Source organism: Gallus gallus, chromosome 25 (assembly GCF_016699485.2).
Source record: "Gallus gallus isolate bGalGal1 chromosome 25, bGalGal1.mat.broiler.GRCg7b, whole genome shotgun sequence".
NCBI lineage: Eukaryota > Metazoa > Chordata > Aves > Galliformes > Phasianidae > Gallus > Gallus gallus.
The window spans coordinates 1,636,159-1,650,147 of record NC_052556.1 but is presented as its reverse complement, the minus strand read 5'-3'; the positions used below and the strand labels follow the sequence as shown (position 1 = coordinate 1,650,147).

Below are 13,989 nucleotides of genomic sequence, written 5' to 3'. Positions count from 1 at the left end.
GAGGAAAAGAAAAGGTGCAGCAGCCTTCTAGACTCTATGGTGCATTGGCTTTAGAGCTGTGATGATGCACTGCAGAACATCTCAGTCAGGGAGTCTGACTCCAACACAGGACTCAGGGGGAGTCAACTAACTTATCAGATACATTTCCTGCTTCTGAGATGATGAGATGCTGTGTGAGAAAGCAAGAAAAAAAGAAACTCAAAAATAAATCTACATTGTGATGTCGTGATATTTATTAGGTACTACAAATCCTTACTGAAAATGGAGCACAATTTGACCAAAGAAATCACAACACCAGCACGGAGCAAAAGGTTGTTAAGCCCAGAGTTCATGGCATAGTAATGGAGCATCAAGGATTGAGAAGAGGACACATGGTGGGGAAGCAGACAAACATGGAAAACAGAGGCAGGGCTGTTCCTGCTGAGTGCTGCGCTGTCGGGGGCGGTCACTTCTGCTGGCCAGGAAAGTAGCAGGCCTGCTTGGTCTGGTGGCTCTCGATGTGAGGAATGACAATGGGGCATTTCTGCTGCGAGGACTGGCCGTACCCACCACTGCCTCCTCCGGAGCTGATGATGATGGTGTGGCCCGAGGAACCGCCACTGCCCCCACTGGATCCCCCACCGCAGCATCCAGAGGATCCCCCACTGCTTCCACCTCCTCCAACGATGATCTTGCCTCCGGAAGATCCACCACTGCTGGATCCCCCACCACAGCATCCAGATGAGCCACCTCCTCCACCTCCAGAGCTAATGATGATCTTCTGGCCTGATCCCCCACTGCCATAGCCTGAAGAGCCATAGCCAGAAGAGCCATAGCCAGAAGAGCCACCACCGCAGCATCCAGAGGAACCTCCACTGCTTCCACCTCCAATGATGCTCTTGGATCCTGAATAACCACCACTGGATCCTCCACCCATTCCATAGCTGGATCCCCCACTACAGCATCCAGAGGATCCTCCACTGCTCCCACCTCCAGTAATGATGATCTTTCCTTCTGAAGAGCCACCACTGCTGGATCCCCCACCACAGCAACCAGAGGATCCACCACTGCTCCCACCTCCAATGATGCTCTTGGAGCCTGAGTAACCACCACTGCTGTATCCTCCTCCCATGCCGTAGCCCGAGGAGCCTCCACTGCAGCACCCAGAGGATCCCCCACTGCTCCCACCTCCAGTAATGATGATCTTTCCTTCTGAAGAGCCACCACTGCTGGATCCCCCACCACAGAATCCTGAGGATCCACCACTGCTTCCACCTCCTCCAATGATGCTCTTGGAGCCTGAGTAACCACCACTGCTGTATCCTCCTCCAATGCCGTAGCTTGAGGAGCCTCCACTGCAGCACCCAGAGGATCCACCACTGCTCCCACCTCCAGTAATTATGATCTTTCCTCCTGAAGACCCACCACTGCTGGATCCTCCACCACAGCAACCAGAGGATCCACCACTGCTTCCACCTCCTCCAATGATGCTCTTGGATCCCGAGTAACCACCACTGCTGTATCCTCCTCCTATTCCGTAGCCCGAGGAGCCTCCACTGCAGCACCCAGAGGATCCCCCACTGCTTCCACCTCCTGTAATTATGATCTTTCCTCCTGAAGAGCCACCACTGCTGGATCCCCCACCACAGCATCCAGATGAGCCACCTCCTCCTCCTCCTCCAGAGCTAATGATGATCTTCTGGCCTGATCCCCCACTGCCATACCTGGAAGAGCCATAGCCTGAAGTGCCATAGCCAGAAGAGCCACCACTGCAGCATCCAGAGGAACCTCCACTGCTTCCACCTCCAATGATGCTCTTCGATCCTGATGATCCACTGCTATATCCACCCCCGTAGCTGGATCCCCCACTACAGCATCCTGAGGATCCTCCACTGCTTCCACCTCCTGTAATTATGATCTTGCCACCTGAAGACCCACCACTGCTGGATCCCCCACCACAGCATCCAGAGGATCCACCACTGCTTCCACCTCCTCCAATGATGCTCTTGGATCCCGAGTAACCACCACTGCTGTATCCTCCTCCTATTCCGTAGCCCGAAGAGACTCCACTGCAGCACCCAGAGGATCCCCCACTACTTCCACCTCCTCCAATGATTATCTTGCCTCCTGAAGACCCACCACTGCTGGATCCTCCACCACAGCATCCAGACGAACCTCCTCCTCCTCCTCCTGAGCTAATGATGATCTTCTGGCTCGATCCCCCACTGCCACCGCTGTATCCTCCTCCCATGCTGTATCCCGAGGAGCCCCCGCAGCAGGAGGAGCCCTGTGCCTGGTAGCTGGAGGAGCTGCCCCCACTGCAGCATCCCCCGGACTGGGAAGATGACTCGTGGCAGCCTCCGGAGCTCTGTCGGGAACACATCTCTGAGCAGCGGCCCTGCAAGAAATAGCAGTGTTATTCAGGATCCCCTCAGAGCTGCTGCTGCTGCTTCACACCAAACCCAAAATCAATCAGACTTCCAATCTGCCCCAGATTCTCCTGTCATACTGGAATAGTAGCTTCATAATAGCCTTCTTCTTTGATAGACAGCAGGAAAGGAAGCAAAGGGATTGAGAAAGTCTCCGTATCAATGAGCTTACCTTCAACACAGCTGGATGTGTGCAAGGCTTGGTGGTAGAAGAATGAAGAGCTGTAGGATACGTTAGCCTTTATACTGGGCTCGTAAGGGAAGTGAGGCAATGCTGATGGATTTATTTACTGAACCTGGCTTCACCTGCCTCCTTTGACTCACTTGCTGCAGATAGGTGATACAACGGAGATCTGTGGTGTTCCAATTACATTTTATACTCTAGTTGCTAATTTTACACAGTGATTCATTTCCAGGAGTCATGCGCTGAAGTGTTGGGCTTGAATGTCTCCTGGGGGCTTCTTGGTGGCCCCCTGGCCCTTTCTTTTGGGCTGTAGTCTCTGGGTGCTCAGCAGAGTGGGGACGGAGTGGAGGCTGAGAGATGGAGGCTGGAATGAGGTAGGGCTAGAGGGAATTATGAGGGTTAGGGATGCACTGAGCAGAGTCTGGATGGAGCTGGGGGACACCTGTGCTCAGCTCCGGCTTCCCAGGTGTCTTAATCACCAGGCTGCATGGTCAGGGCAGGGGAAGTCTTGCAATCTTTCAATCTGCAGAGACGCATTTGAAGGCCATCAAGACCCTACCCTTGAACCACAGCACATTAAACGCTTCCTCTGCTTCAGGTCATTTTTCAGGGGTCCTGCTATGCTGGACAGCCCCCACAACCTGAGGTTAGGGAGACATCTGGGTGTTTTGCCATGGAATGTGCCTTACTGAAGAATGACAACTCATCAGCACAGGGTCTGCATTGCTGGCTGCTGTGTTTTGCAGTACCTGCATCCTTCCACCGTGTCACACATGCTTGGAGGCTGACAACAGCATCCACCCTTGCTGGAGATGGAGCAGATGAAGGCGTAATTGGGGGGTTTAGCTGAGAGGATGTGTGATGACAGTGACAGGTTGCTCAGCCCTTCCGCAGCGAACGCATTGGGCATGCAACGCAACTCCAGTGGTATGGGGTCAGGGCCATCAGCCTCGTCTCTGGTAACATGGGTACAGGGGCTTCCTGTATTCTGCTTTGGACTCCCTCCGGTGTCTTGAGCTCTCCTCCAACCACCAAAGTGAAGCTCAGGTCTGTCAGCAGTTCTGGCTCCCGCCCATGAAGTGTGGGTGTTGTACTATGGAGCATCACAACACCTCGATCCCTGGCTCTAACCTGTAGGGACATGCACAGAGGGGCACCCAGGAATTGTGGCTCATCAGGACCCAGGGTGTGAGGGAAAGCTGTGGAGGTTTTTTCGCAGGGGTGGCAGTGTTCCTGCAAGCACTGCATGACTCGTGTGCGTGCAGGGGTTGGAAACACAATCAGTGCCACATGCTCAGCTCACCTGGTAGAATGAAAAGGGTTCATGGGGGGAGTGTCCCACATTTGGGCCACTCTGCTCTGATGTGCCTGGGCCATTCTCTGCCCTGTGGAGCAGTTCTGCTCAGGGCAGGTGATCGGGTTATGTTATCGTGCATTCTTTGCACTTCCAACACCTTGGGGAATGCTGTGTATTGTTAAGAGAGAGAGAAAAACCTTAGCCAGATCCTGAAGTCCTTTTCCCCAGCAGCTTCCTTCAGGCACAGCAATGCTAACTGATGGCGTTGGCCATGAAGAAGATACCACTGAGATCTCCCCAATAAGAGGTCCCCAATTTTTCTGCAACAGACAGAATCTAACCAGTTTTGGCCCTTCAAGCATTTGCGTGGCTGATGATAAACTCTAGAAAATTACTTCTACACCTAACTTTGTTACCTGATGTGTGTGGCAGACGGATAAAAAACATCTGGCTTAACTTCGGCAGAATGCAAAGCCATAGTCATGTCTGTCCCAAAGAAGCCTTGCTGCCGTATGTCGCCTAACAAAATGTATGGTTTTCTTGTGATAAAACCTGACCAAGTCTTTCCAAAGTTTACTGTTGTCTGCACTGAAATCCCTTCAGGAAACCCATAGATGGTGCTTTGCTTCCTCATCTGGGAAGGGGAAACAAGTGGAGCTATTCACCATGTTACAAATGCAGCTTATGAGGATACTAATGAGGGATACAGACCATTTGCTCGTGCAACGAGATCTCTCATAAGCAAGACCTGTTAATACCCAAAAGCTCCAACTCCGGAGGCTGAAGGTTTCTCAGCAGAATGCATTTGGTAGACTGTAAACTTTTTGAAAGTAAACAGGAGACAGAGAAAGAATAAAAGCAACGCTGCAAAAGCAGTTCTTTCTGAACACAGGTTTTGTTTATTTCACTTCACATTGAAGGATGAGAGAAGTCATCAGGGAGTTCTCAGGATGGGGATGCAGCATCAATGGACAAGAAGAGGTCATGTGGAGAGGAAAGAGGACAAGGCAGCAGAGAACGGCAGGGCTGTTCCTGCTGAGTGCTGCGCTGCCGGGGGCGGTCACTTCTGCTGGCCAGGAAAGTAGCAGGCCTGCTTGGTCTGGTGGCTCTCGATGTGAGGAATGACAATGGGGCATTTCTGCTGCGAGGACTGGCCGTACCCACCACTGCCTCCTCCGGAGCTGATGATGATGGTGTGGCCCGAGGAACCGCCACTGCCCCCACTGGATCCCCCACCGCAGCATCCGGAGGATCCCCCACTGCTTCCACCTCCTCCAATGATGATCTTGCCTCCAGAAGATCCACCACTGCTGGATCCCCCACCACAGCATCCAGATGAGCCACCTCCTCCACCTCCAGAGCTAATGATGATCTTCTGGCCTGATCCCCCACTGCCATAGCTGGAAGAGCCATAGCCAGAAGAGCCATAGCCAGAAGAGCCACCACCGCAGCATCCAGAGGAACCTCCACTGCTTCCACCTCCAATGATGCTCTTGGATCCTGAATAACCACCACTAGATCCTCCACCCATTCCATAGCTGGATCCCCCACTACAGCATCCAGAGGATCCCCCACTGCTCCCACCTCCAGTAATGATGATCTTTCCTTCTGAAGAGCCACCACTGCTGGATCCCCCACCACAGCAACCAGAGGATCCCCCACTGCTTCCACCTCCAATGATGCTCTTGGAGCCTGAGTAACCACCACTGCTGTATCCTCCTCCTATTCCGAAGCCCGAGGAGCCTCCACTGCAGCATCCAGAGGATCCCCCACTGCTTCCACCTCCTGTAATTATGATCTTGCCACCTGAAGAGCCACCACTGCTGGATCCCCCACCACAGAATCCTGAGGATCCACCACTGCTTCCACCTCCTCCAATGATGCTCTTGGAGCCTGAGTAACCACCACTGCTGTATCCTCCTCCTATTCCGTAGCCCGAGGAGCCTCCACTGCAGCACCCAGAGGATCCCCCACTGCTTCCACCTCCTCCAATGATGATCTTGCCTCCCGAAGACCCACCACTGCTGGATCCTCCACCACAGCAACCAGAGGATCCACCACTGCTCCCACCTCCAATGATGCTCTTGGAGCCTGAGTAACCACCACTGCTGTATCCTCCTCCCATGCCGTAGCTCGAGGAGCCTCCACTGCAGCACCCAGAGGATCCCCCACTGCTCCCACCTCCAGTAATTATGATCTTGCCACCTGAAGAGCCACCACTGCTGGATCCTCCACCACAGCATCCAGAGGATCCACCACTGCTTCCACCTCCTCCAATGATGCTCTTGGATCCCGAGTAACCACCACTGCTGTATCCTCCTCCTATTCCGTAGCCTGAGGAGCCTCCACTGCAGCACCCAGAGGATCCCCCACTGCTTCCACCTCCTGTAATTATGATCTTGCCACCTGAAGACCCACCACTGCTGGATCCCCCACCACAGCAACCAGAGGATCCACCACTGCTTCCACCTCCTCCAATGATGCTCTTGGAGCCCGAGTAACCACCACTGCTGTATCCTCCTCCTATTCCGTAGCCCGAGGAGCCTCCACTGCAGCACCCAGAGGATCCCCCACTGCTCCCACCTCCAGTAATTATGATCTTGCCACCTGAAGACCCACCACTGCTGGATCCTCCACCACAGCATCCAGAGGATCCACCACTGCTCCCACCTCCAATGATGCTCTTGGAGCCTGAGTAACCACCACTGCTGTATCCTCCTCCCATGCCGTAGCTCGAGGAGCCTCCACTGCAGCACCCAGAGGATCCCCCACTGCTCCCACCTCCAGTAATTATGATCTTGCCACCTGAAGAGCCACCACTGCTGGATCCTCCACCACAGCATCCAGAGGATCCACCACTGCTTCCACCTCCTCCAATGATGCTCTTGGATCCCGAGTAACCACCACTGCTGTATCCTCCTCCTATTCCGTAGCCCGAGGAGCCTCCACTGCAGCACCCAGAGGATCCCCCACTACTTCCACCTCCTCCAATGATTATCTTGCCTCCTGAAGACCCACCACTGCTGGATCCTCCACCACAGCATCCAGACGAACCTCCTCCTCCTCCTCCTGAGCTAATGATGATCTTCTGGCTCGATCCCCCACTGCCACCGCTGTATCCTCCTCCCATGCTGTATCCCGAGGAGCCCCCGCAGCAGGAGGAGCCCTGTGCCTGGTAGCTGGAGGAGCTGCCCCCACTGCAGCATCCCCCGGACTGGGAAGATGACTCGTGGCAGCCTCCGGAGCTCTGTCGGGAACACATCTCTGTGCAGTGGCCCTGCAAGAAAGCATATATTTGTTACTGAAAAGAAGACACTACTATCAAAATGATCCCTGCCTCCAGGATCATTGGTCCATTGAAAGAATATTTCCCAGCATTCACTGAATTTCCTTCCAGATAACTGTCACCCATGTATTCCAACCACATATAAAGCCTTTACTCTCAGGACAGCACAGGACTACTGAAGATAATGAAGCTAAACTCCTCAATTTAGAGACTTTTTCCAAAAATGTTCCCTCTGGATCTCTGTCCTCGTAATTTCCAGTGTCATGGGGCGATCCTTCGTCAGCTAATATCCTCAAGAAATTTAAATTCGCCAAAACAACCTCCCTAAGCTTCAAGTCACCACCCATCTGGTGTGCTCCACCAAGGCGGTTCTGTTTTGCAAGCACAAAAATCAGAAGAATTGCTCCCGTAAGCAGAAATGGACTTACCCTTCTTGGTTCTGATGACACGTTCAACAGCGCAACTCTGAGCGAGTGATGGACTACAGAACCAAGCAACTTTTATACTGCCTCTAGCTCTGCTAAGTGGGCTGTGAGGCATCCAGAGGAATGGTGATGGGTTTATTTACTAGATAAATAGACTGTGTTCCTTCAGGCCAGTTGTCCTCTTGACTCATCGAATCAGATCAATGCTTCTCTCTTGAATCACTTCCTAAGCTACTCAAAGTCTGGGTGCGGATCTCATGTGAGCTCTGCTCCCGTGGTTGTGTTTGAAGGCAGTAGCTGTGGGGCTCCAGCGCCCTGCACGTGAGCTAGGGGATGCTGCTGGGATGGTGTGAGGACTTGTGTTTATTGTTCATTACAATCATAGAATCACTGAATCATTGAATCATTAAGTTTGCAAAAGACCATTAAGATCATCTAGTCCAACCATCAACCCATCACCGCAATGGAGATGTCAGGAAGACAGGAGAGAGCTGCAGTAGTTGGTAGTGCTGTCGCTGGAGCAGCAGAAGGGAGTAGAAGATCCCCACATGCTGGGACAACCCATCGTGATAATCTAGCATGGATCATATCTTTTTTGCATGTCCCATTATGGGCAGCACAGAGGTCAGGTAGGATTTTTGCTGCCTCTTGGAATTAAGGGTGATACCTGCTCCAGCATGGAATCCAAGTGCTGGAGGTAGAGGGTAGAGGCCCCAGCCACTGGCCAGTGCTGGATCCAGTCCCTGCATGCTGCTTGATGCAGCTTTGTGGGGTCCTTGTGTCCCACTTTGTGCTTGGTAGATCCCTGTGGCACTGTCCTGGCTGGAACCCCTGAGTGAGATGTGCTTGGGATGCATCCACAGCTTTCAGTTGCAAGGTGTTGAGTTGGGTGGGGTAGACCATACCACTGCACCAGGGCTGAAACTGGAAGCAGCAGCATGGACACCCCTTCATTCCCACCCAGTGGGTCACCTCAGTTCCCCCAGAACCTCTCACTCCAGTATTTACTCTCGAAGACTATTTTTTCTTTTAAAAATTAGCTAGCCAACCTGCTTGAAGCAGTAATAAAATGGAGAGCGGAGCAGCCAAGGTTGTCTGCCAGAAGAATTAAATATTACTGTTTATTTTACATTCCGCACTGCAACTGTTAATTGACAGAACGTACCACATCAAAGGAATCACTTCCCATAGGGAAACTCCCACTGAAGACTCATACCTGGAGCGGTGTTTTATCCCTGCGTGAGTGAGGAGCTCCCCAGCTACTCCAGGCTTAACATCTCAGCCCTGGAAGGGACTGTTTGAAGTCCTGTCCCTGCTGGATGCTCCAGGAGCTCAGAGCTGGAGCCAGGGTTTGACAGACCTCATGTCTCTTAGTGCTTAGTGCAGCTATGAGCACCAAGATCTCCTTCATCATTCAAGAGGCTCAGCCTCACACCTGTAATGGTTCCCTGTACTCCTTTGTACTAAAGTGTTAAGAGTTTTGCATTTTCCCTCTCTTATCTACACTTTCCTTGGGCATTGTGTGGTACCTAGATGAAAGAGAGAGACTTTTTTCAATGTTTAACTTTGAGGGTACTATATCTGATGGGCAAAAGTCAGGGTCACGTGTAGCAACTGATATTTAAAGACGATCTAAAATATCTAGGGAATCCCACCTCTCTTCTACAGTGGGCTTTCAATGCATTTGTGCTCTGGAGTTTTATTAAAACAGCATAACCTCAGAAAGAAATCTTGGTGACTGAAATAATGAGAATAGGTGGTGCAAACAGAATGCAAGCACTCAGACACTGAAGTTCTCTACAGCTGCAGTTTTATTTGTCTTGTGCAAACAGTAGAAAATTGAGGCAGAAAAATGGCATATGAAGTAACCCCACATGAGGCTGCAAGTTGTTGATACACATCACTGGAGGTTCTGGTTGGCTGGAGAGCTGAAGAGAAAAATTCCAAGGCAGAGGTGAAAGGAATCATGCAAGTATTCTTACATTTACCGGAGTAAGAAATGAGATAATGTTTGCATCCTGGGCTTTCTTGTTACAAAATTCTCTTCTAAAGCCCCTACTTGTGTTTAGTCTGTGGTGGCCAGGAGATAGGCTGGGTCTGCTGCTGCATGGACATGCCTCCAGAGCCAGATGAACTACCTCCACCAGAGCCTCCTCCAATAATGCAGATGGATCCTTGGCCCTGGTGACCAGAACCACCCCCACCTCCTCCACCACCTCCTCCTCCAATGCAGATGGGTCCTTGGCTCTGGTAGCCAGAACCACCTCCTCCTCCTCCTCCTCCGCCTCCAATGCAGATGGGTCCTTGGCTCTGGTGACTAGAACCACCTCCACCTCCTCCTCCAATGCAGATGGGTCCTTGGCCCTGGTAGCCAGAACCACCTCCTCCTCCTCCTCCACCACCTCCAATGCAGATGGGCCCTTGGCTCTGGTGGCCAGAACCACCTCCTCCACCACCTCCTCCTCCAATGCAGATGGGTCCTTGGCCCTGGTAGCCAGAACCACCTCCTCCTCCTCCTCCTCCACCTCCAATGCAGATGGGTCCTTGGCTCTGGTGGCCAGAGCCACCTCCTCCTCCGCCTCCTCCTCCTCCTCCAATGCAGATGGGACCCTGGCTTTGGTGGCTAGAACCACCTCCACCTCCTCCTCCAATGCAGATGGGTCCTTGGCCCTGATAGCCAGAACCACCTCCACCTCCTCCACCTCCTCCACCTCCACTAATACAGATGGGTCCTTGGCCCTGGTGGCCAGAACTACCACCACCACCTCCTCCTCCTCCACCTCCGCCAATGCATATGGGACCCTGGCTTTGGTGGCCAGAACCACCTCCACCTCCTCCTCCTCCACCTCCACCAATGCAGATTGGTCCTTGGCCCTGATGGCTGGAACCACCTTCACCTTTTCCTCCTCCACCACCTCCAATGCAGATGGGTCCTTGGCCCTGATGGCTGGAACCACCTCCGCCTCCTCCTCCTCCACCTCCTCCAATGCAGATGGGTCCTTGGCCCTGATGGCTGGAACCACCTCCGCCTCCTCCTCCTCCACCTCCTCCAATGCAGATGGGTCCTTGGCCCTGATGGCTGGAACCACCTCCGCCTCCTCCTCCTCCACCTCCTCCAATGCAGATGGGTCCTTGGCCCTGATGGCTGGAACCACCTTCACCTTTTCCTCCTCCACCTCCACTGATGCAGATGGGTATTTTGCTCTGGTGGCCAGAACCACCTCCTCCTCCTCCACCACCACCTCCACCGATGCAGATGGGTCCTTGGCTCTGGTGGTCAGAGCCACCACCTCCTCCTCCACCTCCACCGATGCAGATGGGTCCTTGGCTCTGGTGGTCAGAGCCACCACCTCCTCCTCCACCTCCACCGATGCAGATGGGTCCTTGGCTCTGGTGGCTGGAACCACCTCCACCACCACTGCTGCCGCCTCCTCCTCCAATAATGCAGATGGGTTCTTGTCCCTGGTGGCCTGAACTTCCTCCTCCTCCTCCTCCTCCTCCTCCAAAGGAGGACGATGATATGTGGGTCTGGTAGATAGCACCACCACCACCGCTGCTTCCTCCACCATGGCAGGACGATCCTTGGCTCTGATATCCTATAGATCCTCCACCGCCACTACTGTGGCAGGATCCTCCTCCACCACCCCCATGGCATGAGCTTCCTCCACTGCCACCACCATGGCATCCACCGGACTGCTCAGAGATTCCTTGGCCTTCGCCCTTCTGCTGGTGGGAACCCATCGTCACAGGAGCCAAAAGCCCTGCAAGAGAAAGAAAAATGAGCACTAGAAGATGAAGAAGAAGGAAAGCTTGCATTACTGTGGCATTACTGCCTCTTCCTTTCCCCCTCCCCTTCCCTAGGCAGGCTGATACGAGAAAATGCGAAAGGGTATTGTCGACCTGAGGAACTTACAGCTCCAAAGCAATTACCAAGAAGAGCCTGAGAAGTTTCCAGATCATTCCATATCCCTTGATCTGGTTTTCCACAGGGCATCCTCTATCCATACATAACTGTGTTGTTTTTTTTCTTATATATATATATATATATTTTTTTTTTTCTAGGACAGATGCGACTGTAGCCATTCCTTAACAGTTACTCCTTTAAGGAAGTTGCCAGGGCGGCATTCTGTTGGAAGAGGTACACACGTCTGTGGTACACCAGAATTACCCTTATCCAAATGTGGTTTGGGAATTTTGGCAGGGCTGTAATGCTCAGGGATAGGTATTCATATTTCATGTTATACAAGAAACAACGGGTCATCATTTGCACAACAGTAACTCCCCGGCACTTTGAAATCCTTCAGTCTTGGTTTCAAAAGAATACAATGACTGTTTTGCTTCCTCCTAAAAATTAGAAACCATGGGAATAGGGAATACAAAAGATGCCAGCAATGCAAAAGCAAGCAGATCCTCCAAAGATGATGCTGTTTCTGTCCCAGGTCTCTATCTTTTCCATGTGATTAAGTAGCGACTCATTAGATAAACAAATAATCAAATGAGCGTATATAAGGAGCAATTTTTCAATCATGAAGACCCCAAAGCCACTTTTACTCCCACCTCTCCCAGATGAGCATTCCAAGGCTAATAGGAAAATGAGTTTCCATCAGTAGCATGAGGTGCCTTACCGTGTCCCACGGCACGAACAAGCTGAAGGAAGTCCAATGGAGTGAGGAAACCTGATGTGCTTCAGTTTTATACCCTTCCAAGGAAACACTGATTGATTTATTTATCCACCAAACCCAATCACAACTACCCATTTACTGGGCATAATTCTGATTGATATCTCCCTTCCGCCACCTCTTTTGTTTTCAGCTATGTCAAAGTCACCGCGTGGCTCCGCCTACTCTAAGTAGAGTGAAGAAACTGAGAAAAGTGGATGTGCTTATGGACTTCCAGTAAAAAAAAGAAAAGGGATTTACTTTCACATTCACCCTCCACACGGGTCCAGCATTTCCAGAATGGGAAATATGAGGGAGAAAAAAAAGGGGAACTTTATTCTTTATAGGCATAGGTGATGTATCTCTCATTCGAGAACGTGTTTCTGAACACTCAGACTTGGCTCTACTGTGTTATTATTTTGTGTTGCAAGTGGAAGCTTGATTGGAGCATATTATCAACCCACGGTTTAGTGTCAGGGTTGCATACTGTCTCCAGTCCCATAAGCTTGAGCTTTCCAAAAGACAAAATAAGCCAGAGGATGAAGTGATGCAAACCCAGGAGGCTCCAGGTGCTCTATAGCTTTGAACAAACTGACCTCCAGAGTAACAAAGGGAATAAAGACCCAACAGCCAAAGGAGCAGTGAGGTGATCTTCATGTAGACTCTTCTTTTAGCATGCTGGCTTGCAGAGAGCTTGGCATGAGAGCAGAGCATGGTCTCTTGTTTTCCCTTGGGGGGTGGATTGTTAAAGCATCATTGGTACTTCCCAGTGTTTTTCCCTCGCGAGTGCCTAGGGCTGTTAACAAGACATGGCCAGTTTACACAATTTTAGTGCTGAAGAGAGTCTGAAAGCCATTTCATTGTTATGCTAACTGGTAGTTACATACACAATGGCAAAGAGATGCTCTGGGCAGTGACTCTTCTGCTGGGTGACCATGACAGAAGAGGAGCAGCTTTGCAATGAGGCATGACTATATTGGGAGTTCTATGTCCAGTGGGCATATGTAGTCATCACTTCATTCAAAACCCTTGGGAGCATATGAGAATAGGGAAAGCTCTTCCTGCAGGGAGAGCTTCAATTATTTTTGCTGGTTTTTCTGCCCAACTGGAATGATTACAAAGAGCAGCAGCATTCCTCCAACAAAACCCCCCAGCTGCAGTCAAGCACTGGAAGAATCTTTCTCTCAGAGCTGGCCGAGGCAGCTGTGTCTTGCTTTGTTGTCTCAGAGTCCCGTCTCCATGGAGAGTTACATGCCACCATCATCTCGAGGTGCCTCCCTGGTTGCTGCCTCCTTGCATTTCCTGCCCTGGAGCACGAGGTCTCAGCCATACCTCATCTTCATGCTTGGCAGCAGCACCCATCAGCCTTGATGGCACCCCAGCCTCACAGCCACCATCCCATGGGGCAACACCAGTGGTGATAAGGGACCCTCCCTGCAGCACATAGGCTCTGTTAAAGGCTCTTTACAGAAAACCTTTTGGAAGACTGTCAGCTAGCCTGAGTTTTCACTTACTTGGACAAACGCAATGTGAAGGAGACACAACAGCAGTGATACCAAAGCCCTTCAGTAGCACGGACCAGGGAGGGAAGTAGGGCAGGGAAGATAGATGTCAAAGGATGCACTGTTTGTCTGAAAACCAAATTAAGGGCCGTGGTTGTGCTACGTGTTTAGCATATCTGGAACAGCGTGTTTATCTCTGCTGAGATAAAGGACAGTCAGGAAGCAGTAG

The 13,989-nt window shown here is 51.6% G+C and overlaps 1 protein-coding gene and 1 non-coding gene across 2 annotated transcripts; both read right to left on the bottom strand.

The window, feature by feature from the left end:
* Nucleotides 1–445: 445 nt before the first annotated feature.
* Nucleotides 446–2,754, bottom strand: LOC124417402 (loricrin-like). Its single transcript, XM_046904067.1, has 2 exons — nt 2,581–2,754; nt 446–2,377 (listed from the first exon to the last, which is right to left on the bottom strand). The coding sequence occupies exon 2, from the start codon at nt 2,360–2,362 to the stop codon at nt 446–448; it is 1,917 nt and encodes a 638-aa protein (XP_046760023.1). The 5' UTR covers nt 2,363–2,377; nt 2,581–2,754.
* Nucleotides 2,755–5,632: 2,878 nt separating this feature from the next.
* Nucleotides 5,633–6,664, bottom strand: LOC101747853. The gene is made up of 3 exons (XR_005841822.1): nt 6,560–6,664; nt 5,759–5,875; nt 5,633–5,671 (listed from the first exon to the last, which is right to left on the bottom strand). It is a non-coding gene; the product is annotated as a loricrin-like (transcript).
* Between the last annotated feature and the right edge of the window lie 7,325 nt (nt 6,665–13,989).

Bases quoted from the DNA above. Each gene is read 5' to 3' on its own strand.
- LOC124417402 (XM_046904067.1), bottom strand. From the start codon at position 2,362: ATGTGTTCCCGACAGAGCTCCGGAGGCTGCCACGAGTCATCTTCCCAG.